General features: G+C 38.8%; 1 protein-coding gene across 1 annotated transcript in view; it reads right to left on the bottom strand.

Moving 5' to 3' along the window:
• Positions 1 to 12,244, bottom strand: part of CATSPERB (cation channel sperm associated auxiliary subunit beta) — a 120,045-nt gene extending 107,801 nt beyond the window's left edge. The window contains exons 1-4 of the mRNA XM_084791578.1: positions 12,055 to 12,244; positions 9,532 to 9,610; positions 4,951 to 5,039; positions 3,194 to 3,334 (exon numbers count right to left, since the gene is read on the bottom strand). Coding sequence (XP_084647704.1) covers positions 3,194 to 3,334; positions 4,951 to 5,039; positions 9,532 to 9,610 — 309 coding nt within the window. The 5' untranslated portion in view covers positions 12,055 to 12,244. The remainder of the gene's footprint in view (positions 1 to 3,193; positions 3,335 to 4,950; positions 5,040 to 9,531; positions 9,611 to 12,054) is intronic.
• Between the last annotated feature and the right edge of the window lie 3,898 nt (positions 12,245 to 16,142).

Genomic DNA, 16,142 nt, shown 5'->3' with positions numbered 1-16,142 from the left:
AAGCACTGCAAGTAAGTTTGATTACAAAAGCAGAAGTATTGGTTAGACTTGTGACCCACTATTTTGTAAGAAGAGCAGAGACAGTTAATTTTTTTTTTTTAAAGAACAGGCAGTTTTAAGAGTGATCTAAAAAAAAAAAAAGATCTTCAATGTCTAGGGAAAATGGAAGTGGGGCAGCTAGGGTACAGATTGTACAAGCTAGGGGCTTACATGGTAGAGTCATTTTTTTTAATCTTTAAAGTTAAAACATACTGTTAGCTACCATACTGTCTCAAATAAAAAGAAACTAAAATGCAAAACAAGACAAGAACTATCAAGATGGTAAACATTTGAAGAGAGTCTATATTTAGTCTCATGCAACTATTACACATTATATACCTGTATTCAAATACCATCTGAAGCCCCGAGTACCACATATGATTTTCATAATTTTACATACTAGTTAAATTTAGAAAAAAAAAGGAAAATGGCCAATGGAAAACTAATAGTTTTTAAAACTTCTGGGGTAAAATCTTGTTTTCTAAAAATTTCATAGAGTCCTAGGAAGAAAAGAATCAGAAAAATAAGTGAAATGTAGAAATAATTATTGAAGCCTTAAAAAAATTTGGCATACATATAAACGGGAGGTCAAATATTCCAGTCAGGAAAGTGGAAATAGAAAATTTTAAGCACATGTAGAGAAGAATGACACACCACATATAGGAAGAATGATTAAAAGTTTAGAATGACGTGTTGCAAAGGCTGAAAGAAAATTAAGCCAATGAAAAATCATATACCTGACAAAACTACCTTTCAAAATTTAGGTGACTGAATCTGTTACAACTTAAAATAAGTTTAGAAAAGTTGCAAAAAAAACAAAACAAAACAAAACCAAGTATACAAAAAAGGAAATGTGGGAATAGATTTATTGGAATAAATATAAAAGATAAACTCTTTAAAACTGTATGAGATTGTTGGTAGAAATCAAAGAGCTAAGAAAAGGAAAAGATGGCTCATGGTTATCAGTTGGAAATTCTACATTATCAAACTGGAAATATTAACCAAATTTATTTACACACTGAACACAGGCTATTTTGTAGTCATTGGTAAAGTTATCCTAAAACTAAATAAACCAAAGACTCAGACAAGGGAAAAGAGTCAATTGAAGAATTGAAGCTTCTTCAGAATTTAGCACAACTCCACAATATCAAGACAGCATGGCACCAACATAAAGGTTAAACACAGAAGTCAAAGCACTCGTATAGTATTCAACAGACATGTTAAAACAATTCCATCAGGAAAAAAAATTCCTCAATTTAAGGTGCTGGAGTGCACTGAAGCCAAAACCACAGCACTCCCCGACTCTGCCTGCTGTTGGCCTGCTCTCTGATTGGCTTACGCAGACTGAGGCACCAACCAAGGACCATGCATGGACTGGGCCTAGGTCCCCTGCACAGATGTAGCCGATGGACAGCTATAGACAGTGGAAGCAGCAGAAAGGCAAGGAAGTAATTCAGTTAAAAGAACAAGACCGTAAAAGGCGCTATGAGCTGCTTAAACTAGAAAGAGACTTCCAGAAACAGTCCAATGTGCTCAGGCATATAGCTAAAGAGACAGCAGCTGCCAAAGAGCACTTCAAGGATGCCCTCCGAAAGCAACGGGAAGCAGCAGAAAAACGCAAAGAGACGCAGAGCCGTGGAATAGAAGGCACAGACACACGAGTGAAGAACTGGCTTAAAGGTGAAATTGAAGTGATGGTCAGTACTGAGGAAGTCAAACGCCATCTGAATGACCTTCTTGAAGAGCGAAAGATCCTAGCCCGGGATGTGGCTCAGCTTAAAGAAAACAAGGCACTCGGGGAGAACACGCCTCCTAAGCTCCAGAGGTGTGCAGCCGCCAGTGATGAAGTATGTGGTCATGTTTCAGAGCCAGCGGATTCTATTACAGAGCAGACTGGAAGTCTGGAGGCTGAAATGGAACTCAGGAGTGCTCAGATTGCTGACCTACAGCAAAGGCTCCTGGACGCAGAAAGTGAACACGGGTCAAAACGACACTGGGAGGATATTGCTACGACTCTGGAAGCCAAATGTGCCCTGAAATATTTAGTTGGAGAGGTGGTCTCCTCTAAACTTTGGGTTAGTGAGCTTGAAAGCAACCTGAAACAGAGCCGCGCTAGTTATTGTAAAATGCAGAGACTGTTGCTTGAGGAGCAAAGTCGTCTCATTGAAGTAGAACAGACTGGAAAGCTGAGCTGCTTAAGGTGGAGCAGAAGCACCAAAAGGAAAGACTTTTTTATATCTTGTCTTTCAAGACGTTGAAATATTCAAGAATTATATACTAGTGAGTTTGTATATATGAGCTATGTAAGTCCAGTGGGTGAATAGAATGTGAATTTATCTTAATAAATTTGTTTAAAACGAAAGTGAAATATTTTGTAGGTGTTGAGAGATCAATTCCAGAGAGTTTACTGCTAACAGAATGCCATTGCAAAATCCTGGAAGCGATTGATGCTAAGGAGAAACAATGTCAGATATACAGAAAGCAATAGAAATAATTTATTAAACTACATTTTTCTAAATGACTTAGTTTTTGCTGGGCTGCAGAGGTAGTGCCTTGCCCTGTATTGCAGGCTGGGCTTGAATTTACAGCAATCCTCATGTGTCTATCTCTCAAATGTTGAAACTATAGGGATGTGCCAGTGTATCTGGCTAATTTGTTTTATCATCGTCCCCACCATCATTTTGTTTTGTAAGTTTATTTTTCTCTTTGTAGTTTACATTTTTCTTTTCTTTCTTATTTATGCATTTATTCAGATTACATCTCAATTGTTATCCCCTCACTTGTATCTTCCCGCTCCACCCTCTCTCCCTCCCTCTCTCCCCCTGTTCCCTTCCTCTAGATCTGTGACAGAAGGTGACCTCTTCCCCCACCATAAGATCACAGGCTATCAGGTCTCATCCTGGTACCCTGCTTACACTTCCTCTGAGTGCCACCAGGCCTCCCAACTAATCACCATCATTTTTAATGTGTTTTAATTGCTTGAAAACTATGCCTTTTAAAATTAACAACTTACTATATCAGACTATATTATTGGATTGAAAACATTTGTAGAGATACAACATTACTGAGTTTTCTGACTTGTAAAAAGACAATCAATAAGAAAGAGTATGCTTCATGCAACAACATACCATAAAGTAAAATAAGACATAATTACCAGCGATAAATGAAAGTGGAAGACACTAATGTATGTACTGTTCATTACTAGTATGCTGGGAGAAGTGCCTCCTGTTGTAAAAACACCCAAAACTGCCCTTGAATAATCTTCGCTGTCACCTTGGAAGAAACAGTGGATTTTCTTTAGGAAAGAGAGAAATATAATAAGCGATGAGACTTTGATATGGAGAAGCATAATACACTAATTTATTAATGAGAAGAAATATGTAAAACAATAACTGCTGATGAAGACTGTTACCTTTAGTGGTTCCCATCTCCAGTGGGGCAAACCTAATTTTATAAGCATGTCCTCAGAACTTAAAATGTTGTGTGTGCATGTGCATACATGAGTGTGTGTGTGTCTGTGTGCATGCACATACATGGTGCATGTGTGCACACATATATAACAGCATACATATGAAGGTCAGAGGAAAAATTGAGGGCTTTAGTTCTTTTTTTTTTTTTTTTTGGTTTTTCGAGACAGGATTTCTCTGTGTAACCTTGGCTGTCCTGGACTCACTTTGTAGTCCAGGCTGGCCTCGAACTCACAGGGATCCACCTGCCTCTGCCTCCCAAGTGCTGGGACTAAACGCGTGTGCCACCACGCCCGGCTAGTTCTTTATATCATGTTGAAAATAGAAACCAAACTCAGGTTATCAGGATTGGTGGCAACTGACTTTACTCACCAGGCATCTTGCTGGTCTTGGAAGTCTTATTTTTAAAAGAGTCTCAAAGCAAAAGATTTCCCTCAGGAAAGGCCACGTGTGAAGATTAAGTTTGATATACTGAACACAGAACACTTTGAATGTACATGAAAACACTTTAAAAATGTAAGTGATGATTTAAAACAATGCTAAGTTGACATGTGCTTCACTATAAATATGTAAAAATGGGCTAGAATATGAATTTTAAAACTAAAAATGAAATCTAGAGATGGCTCAGTGGGTAAGAGTCTTGTTGTTCTTCCAGAGGACTTTTCTTCAATTACTAGTACCCACCCTGTGGCTGAGAACTCTATAACTCCAACAGACTCATGCCCTCGTCTTGTCTACATGGTTATGAGACATGCACATATATGTGTGGTCCTATGTAGTAGATGCACATAGATGTGGGCAAAATATCCACACAAATGAAATTAATTAATCTACAAACATGCTTTTAGATAAGGGTACAGTAATTTGTCTCAGGGCGTACAGCCGTAAGTAGCAGGCCTAAGATTTGTATTGTAAGTCTATCCATCCTTTCCCATAGTCCAAAGTCACAAACAGGGTACAGACGTCTCAAGAGCTATAATTAACAAGGACCCTAGGTGACCTTAAGCTAGTATGTTCTTGCTAGCAACCTAATGGAAGCATCCATATCGCCATAGTTTCCCCAACGACTACGGTCTTGTTAATACAAAGAAAATTTTGTTTCTTAAGGTCATGTGACATATGTTTCTCCGACAGGCTACTTCTGTCCAATTTCAAAAGAACAAATTGGTTCCATATCCATCCAAAGATGAAGATTGTTGCAGCTGGTTTTAGAAAAAAAAAGGTAAGCATCACTTATTAACCATGGTCACAGAGCATGGCTACCCAGGGAGCTCAGTGGTGAATGAAATATACTGCCCTGTCCAAGTACAGTAACTATTCCACAGAATCTCACCTGCCTGTCTGTACAGTGGAAGGTACTGAGAGAATACAGTGCTACTGCTTTTATACATGGCCTTAAAATGGACACAATAATACAATAATACAGTCAGCTAGTAAACTTTACCAAATTGTCATGGGAAAGGAACAACTTGATTATCCGAATGTTGGTCGTGGTCCCTTCATTATAACAAGTGAAATGGTACTCCTTTGCATCTACACAAATAAAAACAGACCAAGATAGAAGAACTTATACAAGAAAGTACCACAGTTTTCAAACTGATAAAACATTTTTTAAAGACTAAGCATTATGAATTGAAACTTGAGTATGGAGGCGCGCATCTGTAATTCTAGCTCTCAAAACATGGAGGCAGGAGGCTCAATTGCCAGAAGCCATCTTGGGCTACACAAGATCCTGTCTAAAGGACTTTCCAGTCTTCCACAAAAACAGAATTGTACTTTTGAATGCACTGCGTCGCCACTCTATGTCTTCCTTAAAATTTGCTGTCAGAATTCTAAATTAACTGGATAGGAGAAAGCACTAAGCTTGCTTTTTACTTTGTTTTTCCGATTGTTTAAAAAAAAAATCTACCATTCCTTGAATAAAATGGTCATATCATCCCTCACACAAAATGACAACCGCAACATGGTCCTCGTTATGCAAGGAGATTTTTGTTTCTTAAGGACAAGTGAGGTATGCTTTTCCGAAGGGCTGAAAGATTAAAATGTAGTGCAGGGTGTGTTAAGCCATGATTTCAAGTTTGAAGAGGATGACAAAAAACCAGCTCGTGACTCCTTAGTCCCTCACACTTGTTGGGAGCATAAGAAGGAGAGTGGAGAAAGTTCAGGTGCTTTTGAGGAAGGGTTTCATAACTTTGTCCTGGCTTGTCTTGAACTTGCTTTGTAGTCCAGGATGTCCTCAAAAGTAACTGCCATCTTCCTGTTTCCACCCCACTTAGTCTAGAATTATAGGTTTATACCATCACACCACGAAGGGGTCTTCCTAGCTCTTAGAGAGCTACTGGGCAAGAAGAGGTTGGGAGGATCCCTTCATCTTACCTTGGAGGAAAAATGGATATAATAGGAAATGTAACATATTTAACTCTGTAGTTTGGAACTTAGACGTGGGCTCCTGCTTAGCAAAAGAACGGGGTTGATTTGGCAGATGGGATAAGGCATGGCACCGTGGTTTTAGGACCCCTGCATAGCCACAATTGGCTGGGGGTAAATATGGATCTATGGATGCTTCCTTTAGTCTGCTAGCCAGAACATATTAGCTGAAGGTCACCTAGGGTCCTGATCTCAAAACTATTTTGGAATCACAGCTGGACCTCAGCAGAAAGTATTTCAAGGCATGGCTGAATATGTTTTAGGAGCCAATGAAACAATACACAACTGTTGGGGCTATGGAAATGCTTTTCCCAGTTGGAAAATACTGTAGGTAGAGTGAAGAGAGCATGAAGGGCATAGAGATGAAAGGTAGACTTCGATCAGTTGGTGCAGTTGTGTGATGGTCATGTCAGGACCTGCTAGGTAAGGCCAGGGACGCTGTGTAGCTTCTCCCTCCCTTAGCAACAGTGCAGAGATGTAAAGGTTTGAAGGTTAAAGCCAGAGAATGAAATAGACTTGAAACATTAAGCAGAATAGGAAAGGCACAATGTAGGCTTCTTGCTACATGGCCCAAACGGAAGAAAAGAAGAATCTATTATAGAACAGAGTTGTGTTTGGACTGTTTGATAGGAATAAAGAATGTGCTTATGGCTATTAGAACTCAAACCCATGTGGCCCCTGCTTGAAAATGGATAGGATGGTAATATAATAAAATAAAACACTCGTTGGAGAAAATTTAGGATTACATTTTAACTAGAAGTAAGAATAAATTTCACTTTATACTGCATATTGTTTGTACAGCACAGTTGTTTCAGTGTTGTTCTTGAATCTGTGTGTGTAAGCACATCAGTGTAAGCATGGTGAGTGTAGCTTAAAGTGTGTCAGAAAGTTATGGTTTTCAGCAGATTTCTAAGCACTTTCAACTCACACATTTCTCTCCTTTAACTGCCCTTGAAAGGGCTCCCAAACATATTCTTAAACTATAATTTATTTCTAAAGTTCAAATTACTCCTTTATCTGCTAAAAAAAAAAAACTAACAAAAAGTTCACTGACGACACTTAATGAATAAATGTAGAAATAAGAGAAGGGAAACAACAAAACAAAGTAAAAGAAAAACTAGCTGTTTTGAAAAACTGTGTTTTGAGCCACCCATGGGGTTTGCGTGACATGTTATGACAATTCCCACAACACTTTGTGCCGCCTGTGCCTTGTGACCTCTTTAAGAAGAAGCAGCCATGATACAAAACACTGAGCTCAGAGGTTACTTACCTGACGAGATACCTCACATAAAGTCAACCGAAGAAAGGTCTATGAGGACCTTCATCTATTTTACCAGCCTCTCAGCAACCAGCCTTTCCTTTCACTCTCTCACACTAAACCTATAGGCAAGCCCATCCAAAATGCTCACACATTCTTTACACTTCTGTACTTTGCTCAGATTTCAACTCACTTGGACTTTCTTCAATTCAAAGTTATCTGCTATTGGTCTCAACGAAATCAATTGATAACCTTTGACTCTTGTATCATTTTGTGAGTTTCCTGTCACATCAACATGCCCTTTTGGTGCTGGGGTACAAAAGATGAACCAGGGGAAGTCACAAAAGATGTTGCAACTCTGCTTTTGCCTGAAGGATCCTTCTGTGTAAAAGCTCTTATAGCACAGCGTTTGCTAGATTTTAACACTAGAACGGTAAGTGATATTTCAGTGCCTCTAGGGAAGATATGACCAGCAGGTAACACCTTTAACATTTCTACACATGCAAAAGTATAATTACTGAGGGAATTTCTTCTCCAAATAAAATAAGGTGACACTCTGGGACTAACTTGGAGATCCAGTGTCATTTATTAAAGGCATTCACTGTTCAGGTGTAGCAGCGAACACGTAGCCAGAGGCAACAAAACTCCTCCCATCTCCCGCCACCTATTTAGTGGAAGACATGAGACCATGTCTGCTGTGAACAAAAGCCACTGTGGCATAGGGATTGTTACAAGCTAAAAGAAACTGTACTTTCCCATCACCAAGTGAAGAATTGTTGTTGAGTCTGCTCCAACGTATTGAAATAGTATTCATCTTCCATCATCTCCACCCTATGTATCTCCTAGCAGACTCTTCCTCTGTTTATCACCTCCAACCTCTCTTTCCTTCTCTCGTTCCCTCTCCTCGACCTGTTACATTTTGTTGATACTGTATGTTACCTTGTTGGTTTAATCACTTCTTTAGGATCGCATCTCCTTTTACAAAGACCTCAGTGCCACATAAAATATGGAAGTCAAATGAAATTGACATGCTCTTTTTTTTCCCGTTGGTCTGTCTTTAGTTAGATTACAAACATCAACCACAAAGTGTAAGGGTGCTTCTTACCCTATGCTGACATATTGATCCAAACTATAGCTATGGTATGTCACTGCCCCACCCTAGCTTATTAGATTTAAATGAGAAGAGTGAATTTACTTTATACTGCATATTGCTTTACAACATGCTTGTTTCAATGTTCTTGTCAAATTTAACTACAAAGCAGATAAGTATAAATAATCTCCCAATACTTATAGTTTGAAATCATTTTTTTTTTGCCTCACATGCACTCACCTATATGATATGCACCAGCTCCCAGTCTTTGAGAATAGCTTGTCAGACTAAAGTCTGCACTGCTTTTCTCACACACTCTGCAATTCATGTTCTTCTTTATATGAAGCCTGCCTTAACTGTTCGATTTCCACAGCCCAATGCAACCTATCCTTTCTCTGACATCTCCTCTCCTGTAACTCTCCAATGTTTTCTCATACCCACATACATCTCAAGAGCTCCCTTCTACAACGCTGGAACTAAAAGCTGAGACAACTGATATCTCATCAAATTCTGCAACACATCTGTAAATAAGTCTGAATTCTTCTATCTACCCATTTATTAAGCACCACTGTGTTCTAACATGCATCCTAGGATGCAGGAGGATCTCAAAAATGTGCACTATATGGATGTAAATTTTGTCCTTAAATTTTTTAAAAAATTCTTGGGTCTGGAGAGGTGGCTCAGTGGTGAAGAACACTGGATTATCTTCAGGAGGAGCTGGGTTTAATTCACAGCACCCACATGGCAGCTCACAACTGTCTGGAATTCCAGTTCCAGAGGATCTGACACCTTCACACACAAATATATTTAAGCAAAACAGAATGTACAGAAAATACTAATAGATAAACAATTTTAAATGTCTTATTAATAATTTGTGAACTAATTCTATTGGTATATTTCTTTTAAGTTTTTTCTTTTAATTTGGTAGTCTGGACTCATACGTTGAGGCAAGGATTTTATATCTGTTAAAATAGTAAACAAATTTTTCATGTATAATCTGCTCTTAATGGTAAACTTTCTATGACTTGGAAGTGGAAAAGCAATATTAAATAAAACTCTGCATATACAACTTGGTGACCATTACTTCCCAGTGACCTCACCTGACACCTGGGCTGGAGTAAATAGGTAATACAGAAGGACAATGGGAGAATACTGTCAAGAAAGAAAATAGGCAATGAAAAGGATTTAAACTGAAAATGGAGAAAAGAAATTAATAAGTACTCCTGCAAAGGAAGCAGCCTGATACTTACCTCTATTATATACTATTCCTGATGAAAATTCAAACACACTCAAAAGTAAAATCGTAATATATATAAACGATGACTCCATCTGTTGGGAATAAATATAAATTACTTCCATTCAGTTCCTTGGGAAATATTATTTTGAGTTTTTAAAAATAAAAACCACTAAAGTAAAAATTAAAACATCTCTTTGAGCTGAAAATATTTTCTATTATGTGCCAAGTTAGATGATAAAGCTGGAGATCTAGGGCCTGCCTGGTAAGCACACAGCCTTGGGGTTGACCAGAGCACCCAAATCACAACTGGCCAAACAACAAAACCCTGATACAGATACACAATGCTTGACTAAGTTATAAATCTCCTACTGAGGATTTAAAGCATATAAAACTATAGTCATTGTGAGAGACAGAAGGGGTGGGGCTCGGGACTTTCTTAAATATCAATAACCGTGTGAGAAGTGAAATTTATGATCCTGGATCAACTCTATGATCCAAAACTGTATCAATAAACACTCCAAAGATGATAAAATAGTTTTTCTATTACTATTTTAACAGTATTTTGAGAGAGGCAGACTGCTTGGCCCCAAGCATCTTTGCGTGCTCTTGTGGCATACACCAGGAACACAGGTCTCTTTTGCTCTCTATCCAGGCATTTTTCTCGAGGCTTTTTACAAAATTATTTATTATATTTTATTCACATTACCTCCAGATTGTTATCTTCTTGCTCTTATTTTTCCATTCCCACCCTCCTTCTCTCTTGCCCCTTCTTCCCTGCCCCTAGACCTCTGTGAGGAGGGGCCCTCTCCTCCCAAATCTGACCACAGCTTGTCAAGCCTATCAGGAAAGCCTACATCTCCTTCCTTCCTTTGCATGCCAGCAAGGCTGCCCCGCCAAGCGGCAGCGATCAAATTGCAGGCACCAGTGTTCCCACCAGAGTCAGTCCCTGCTTCCCCTCGGCCCCTCCTCTGCCCCACGTGAAGAATGAGCTCTCTATGGGCTACATCTGAACAGGGGGGCTAGGTTCTCTGCACGCTATTTCCTTGGTTGGTGCATCAGTTTGTGCAGCCCCGCCCCCGCCCTGGGTCCAGCTCCTGGTGGAACTCTGGTCCGTCCAGGTCCTTCCATGCCTGCCACTGGATGCAAACAGATGTGAGGGAGTCGCAACAGTGAGCCAATTTACACAATGAAAAGATGAAACAAAGACGGGGAGTGGATAATCATCTACAAACTCATGGGAGACCAGGACAGATGGTTCTCTTGTCCGTTAGAAGAGATCCGCCATGGGAATACTTTAGCCACAGGCTTCTGGCCTCGAAAATTGTGTGTGTGTGTGTGCGGGGGGGGAATCTGTTGCTTTATTAGCCCAGTTTGGCACTTTGTTATGGAACCTTAGAAAATGCTGTTGGACTTTGGAATGAGCCTGTTTCAAGTTCATTGCTACCTAGTGACAGAGGAATTTGAACCCAAGATCTTTGAATTCAACAGATTTCATCAATATGTGAAGATGCCACAAAACAGAAACTTCAAATATATCAGAAAATTTTTATTTGACCTATCACTAAACTGAGTGACACACATCTTTGTCTCATTTTACTTTCAATATTGCAAATTTTCTTAAGATGGTGTTCTCCTTTTTCAACAGTCACTTCGTATCTAGAGAGATTGTCTACATTTCAGCTGGAGTTAATCTTGAACAATTGAATTTTTTCCCAGTAAGTTGTTTCTTTAAGTTCACTTTTAATTTATTAACTACTCTACACCATCTGAGCTTACTTCACCAGATCGCTTCTTTACAGGGAAGTACTTGATTACCTCTATAACTTCTTTGTTGATCATATAAATTTCAATTTGTTACATTCGTATATTTAATGTTATCAGGCAATTATACCATCTCTTTCACTAGTCAGATTCAAACCTGAAAGCTTCTAACGGAAACATGGCAGTGTTCTTCACTCTCTTTTTCACCTTATTTAACAGTTAAACTGACAACAGTTGAACAACTTTGTTACCCATTTAATTAATTAATTAATTAATTACTGTGGGTTTTATGTAACTGTCCATGACAACCCACACATTTGGGATTTTCCTCTTTTCTTGGACCAAACACTGTGAATTATACCAAAGGAGGAGCCTACCTTCTCTCCATCTGGTTCGTTTGTACCTATTTCATTACTATAGAAGAGTAATTATACTAAATTAATGTTATAGCAGGTATCTCATTTTTATATTCGTTATTACAATTATACCTAATTCCTCCCTGATTGCCTTTCCTTTTCATATTCTACCTGTGTTTTTTTTTTTGTGTAGAGTCTACATGTACACTGAAGATCCAGTGTCAAGAACTAAATTTACCCAATTGTCTAAGACAAATTGTTTTTCTTCTCTGACAACAAACATTGTGAATTCAACCAAATAGGAAGCCTATCTCCTTCCAATCTGAGTCATTTGTAGTTATTTCACTGTCACAGAAAGTGATTATATCAAATTAATATTATAGCAGGGATCTTATTTTAATATTCATTACAATAATTACCTTTAATTGTATGTCTCCCGCGTTGCCTTTTGTGAGTCCTAATTATGTGTTGTTTTTGTCTACTTATGTATTTATCCTTGTTTCTTCTGTATAGACTGAAGACCCAAGTGTCAAGAGCTGAGTTTTCACAGTTGGCTGCCTCAGCAATCTTCTTCACTTTGGTAACAGCCAATAAGCTGCTGTTAAGTACAGAAGCCTGCTAGGGAAATTCTAAAGGGTAGGCAGTTGGAATTTCCAAGTAACTGTCTCCATCAAGAGAAGTAGAGATTTTCCTTAAAAACCTATGGGAAGTAGTAGTCTTCTAAATCTATAATTCTTCATATAACATCTATATTAGGATGTTCAGAGGTTTATTGAGTACCTAAGGGAAAAACATAACAGCTGAAGAGTCATTCTGTCTCTATACATTGAAGCTTAAGGCAACTGCCAGAGGGAGCTTCATGTCTGTCTTGAAAGAAAAATAGGACTTAAAAGGAATAACTGACAAATAAGTTTCTTGATAAATTAACAAATACACACAAGGTGCAAAGAGTGGGAAGAGTTGTGTGTGCACTGAATTTGCCAGTTTTCTCCCAAATCCATGTTGTGTGGAGGCTCTTTTTTGGTGTGCAGACTCACTAAGGGAGTCCAGAATGAATCTCGGTTATTTCCTTGGTACCAAGTAGTCAAAAAATAGGCATAAGGATGAGAATTAATGCCTTTTAATCCCATTTATAACCATGATTTTCTTCAAAAGAGCCTTCACATGGCCACATAAAACCTGCTTTGTACACATATCACAAAAGTAAACTGATCTCAGTTCAGTGCATTCCTGGAAAAGCCTGTGTAAGGAATACCCTTTTCTTCTTCCCTGGTGACCTTGAAGGACAGAAGCCAGGCCTCAGCCTGAAAGTGCAGAACACAACAAAGCACCTCTACCCATAATCTCTCCCTTCCCGGACACTGGAGACAGAGTCTCTCACTGAACCTGGAGCTCACAGAATGAGTAGGTTTGGTGGCCAATAGCATCCAGGAATCTGCCTGTTGCTGCCTCCTCGGGGACTTATGATAATGCTGCTGGAGACTAGAACTCAGGTCCTTGTGCTTGTCTGACAATCACTCTATTGAATGAGCTATTTCCCAGCCCACTTCCCCCATTGTTCAAGTCTAAGAGAAATGTACTTTTACAAAAATGAAACAAAATTACAGCACTTCACGCTGTCAAACAATAATTCTTGTACATCTAATCAGTGACTGCTTATGTTTTGTCAGTTGTATTAGTCTTAAAATTTCATGTGGTTGCAGGAATCAGGATCCAATAAAATCCATACTCTGCTGCTGGTCGCTGTGTAGTCATGCATCTCTTAATGGCATGCATGCATCGTGGAAATGTGTCCTCAGGGGATTCATCCTTGAGCAAACACCGTAGAGTACTTACACAAACTTACATTGTAAGGCAGTTAATTATTTCGTGTGGCCTCTTGATGGAATCAAGGTGTAGGATGAGCACAAGCTGAGGTAGACTGCTATGAACATATTGCAGCATAGTTACACAGTAAATTTTCATTTCTAATGAGGAGTGCATACTAGTAGAATAGTAAAATAATTATAACATAGTAATTATATTAACCAGATGGATAGTCTGTTGTCACCATTAAACATCACATTTTATCCATATGTGTATTTATATATTACTGTTAGCATGAGAGTTGATAACACCAGCATCATCACCAACATGCATAGTATAGAGTATTGTAATACTATCACAACAGTCATGTGAGTAACCTATAAGAGTCTTTTACCTCCATTATAATCCTATAGAACATTGTAATCCACATAGTTTACCACTTAGTGTGACGTTCCAAAGTGTCCAGTGTCTGTATTTTTCAAATATTTAAAATGTAAGTAAATAATTTTCCTTCCTCCAATTATTTTTTCAATTTCCCCTTGTACCTAACTAGTTGAAGAAGCAATTAGTTCTGTTTCCCCTGGACTAGGCTTTAATGATATAGGTTTAATTCTGATGATATCATAATACTGATATATTTTTAAAGATTTATTTATTTATTATTATGTATACAGTGCTCTGCTTGCATGTACTTCTGCAAGCCAGAAGAGGGCGCCATATCACATTATAGATGGTTATGAGCCACCATGTGGTCGCTGGGAATTGAACTCAGGACCTTTGGAAGAGCAGGCGGCACTCTTAACCACTGAGCCATCTCTCCAGCCCCTACTGATATATTTTTATGCCATAAGTCTAACATAATTATTCAGAAAATTATTATTAGAGATATAGAAGATATAGAAGATTTATAGGTATTTTCATTACCTCTTTATTGCTCTTATTAGACAGTATGACAATGAAACTCATAAGAGACAGCACTTAGTTTGGAATTCTCAGCTCCAGAGGGTTAGAGTGTATGACAGTTATGGGAAGGAACACGGCATCCATGACGCAGGCATGATCTGGGGTAGGAATCAGAGCTGACACTTTCTCCACACGTGCCAGCCAGCCCGAGGGAACTGGGAAAGGTGCTGTGTGCAAAAGGAACCTTTACCCACCTGCTTCAGTTGTTCTGTCAGAAGACTACTTCCTGCCTCTGCTAGCCTAGGCCTAGTCCTGGAAGCATTTGGTTCCGTACAATCTAACCTAGGCCTAGGACATTTTCTGGCTCTGAGACTTACTGCTTCAAAAGCTCATCCTTTCTTGTTCTTTCTGAGCTCAAAGCTGGCTGGTTCAACTCAGCTGTTCTTGCTCAAAGTCCTCTCCCAGCTGACTTTGTCAATTTGACTTTTCTTTTGGCCCCTGAATTGCTTTCCTTAGCCTCAAACTAACTCCAGCAACCTGCTCTCATCTCCGGCTCCTCCTCATTCTCTGGCTCGTTCTGTCTTCACCTGTGTCCGGCTTTTTCTCTCAATCAACCTCTCTCTGTAAAATTCTCCCTGTAAAACTGCCTCCTTTCTCCCTGCATTGCCCTTTAAGTAGCTTCCCTTTCCTCTCTCTTCTCACGAGAGTTGGGCATAGCCTAGTCTGTCAAATCGTTCTTTGATTCGTCACTTTCTCTGCCACTCAATTAGACATCACTTTCAAAACCGGGTGCTTCCTTCCACAATCTAACTTTACCTTCACAGTTTGCGGTTAAAGACATGTGCCACACACCTGGACCTAAGCTTTTCTTTACCTGAATCTTGCTCTTTACCAGGCTGGCCTTGAACTCAGATCTGTTTGCCTGTGTCTCCTGGAATAAAGGCATGTTTGTATTCCAGACTGATCACACAGATCTAGAAGGTCTTTGGATGTGATCTCTTACCAGAGCAAACACCTTTTTTGGATTACATTTCCTCTAAAGATATATTTTTAGACAACAAGCCTATCACATTTGTTCAGAAAATTGTTAGCGATGTAGACGCTTTGTGGGTGTTTTAGCTACATTTTTTATTGCTGTGATAAGATATTATGGCAAAGGCAACTTATAAAAGAAAGCATTTAATTTGGGACTCTAGGTTCTAGAGGGTTAGGCCACAAAAACCCCAATAACAATTTTGTCAGTAATTAAAAAAAAATTAGAATGTTATATGGAATTGAAACAGGATGGAAAGAGGGGAAAATATGGGGTACAGAAGATAGGAAAGTAGTCCCTCACCCAGAAATCTAGTTGAGGCCTTACACTAACCAAGCAGCATGCATTTCAGTGTAACAGACAACTGTTTACGCCTTTCTACTTACGACATCTGCTTTTGCCTTATCCAATTATATGTCTGTCTAGGTACTACTATATCCCTTCTATAATTTCACTTATTAAACCAGTGAAAGGAAAAAAATATTTCTTATCAAGATTTTGAGCTATAATATGAGAGTCACCAAAATATTTATGTGGGTAAAGCTAAGATTGCTGTTCTACATCAAGGAGCCCATGCCTAAACTTGAATGTCTCATACTTTTCCTTCAGGAAGCCACACCCATACTAGGATGTCTTACTTTTGGTCTCTCCCTTAGAAAAGTCGACATCCATGTTCTTACTTTCATTTTGAGTGAATTTTCTTTTTATTGTCTTTAATATAAATCTCTATCTCTACTTCATCATGCTGACTAGGACTGAAACTCT

This window comes from Acomys minous, assembly GCF_964271855.1.
Source record: "Acomys minous genome assembly, chromosome: 8".
Lineage (NCBI taxonomy): Eukaryota > Metazoa > Chordata > Mammalia > Rodentia > Muridae > Acomys > Acomys minous.
The sequence above is the reverse complement of the archived record's forward strand: the minus strand, read 5'-3'. Positions and strand labels throughout refer to the sequence as shown.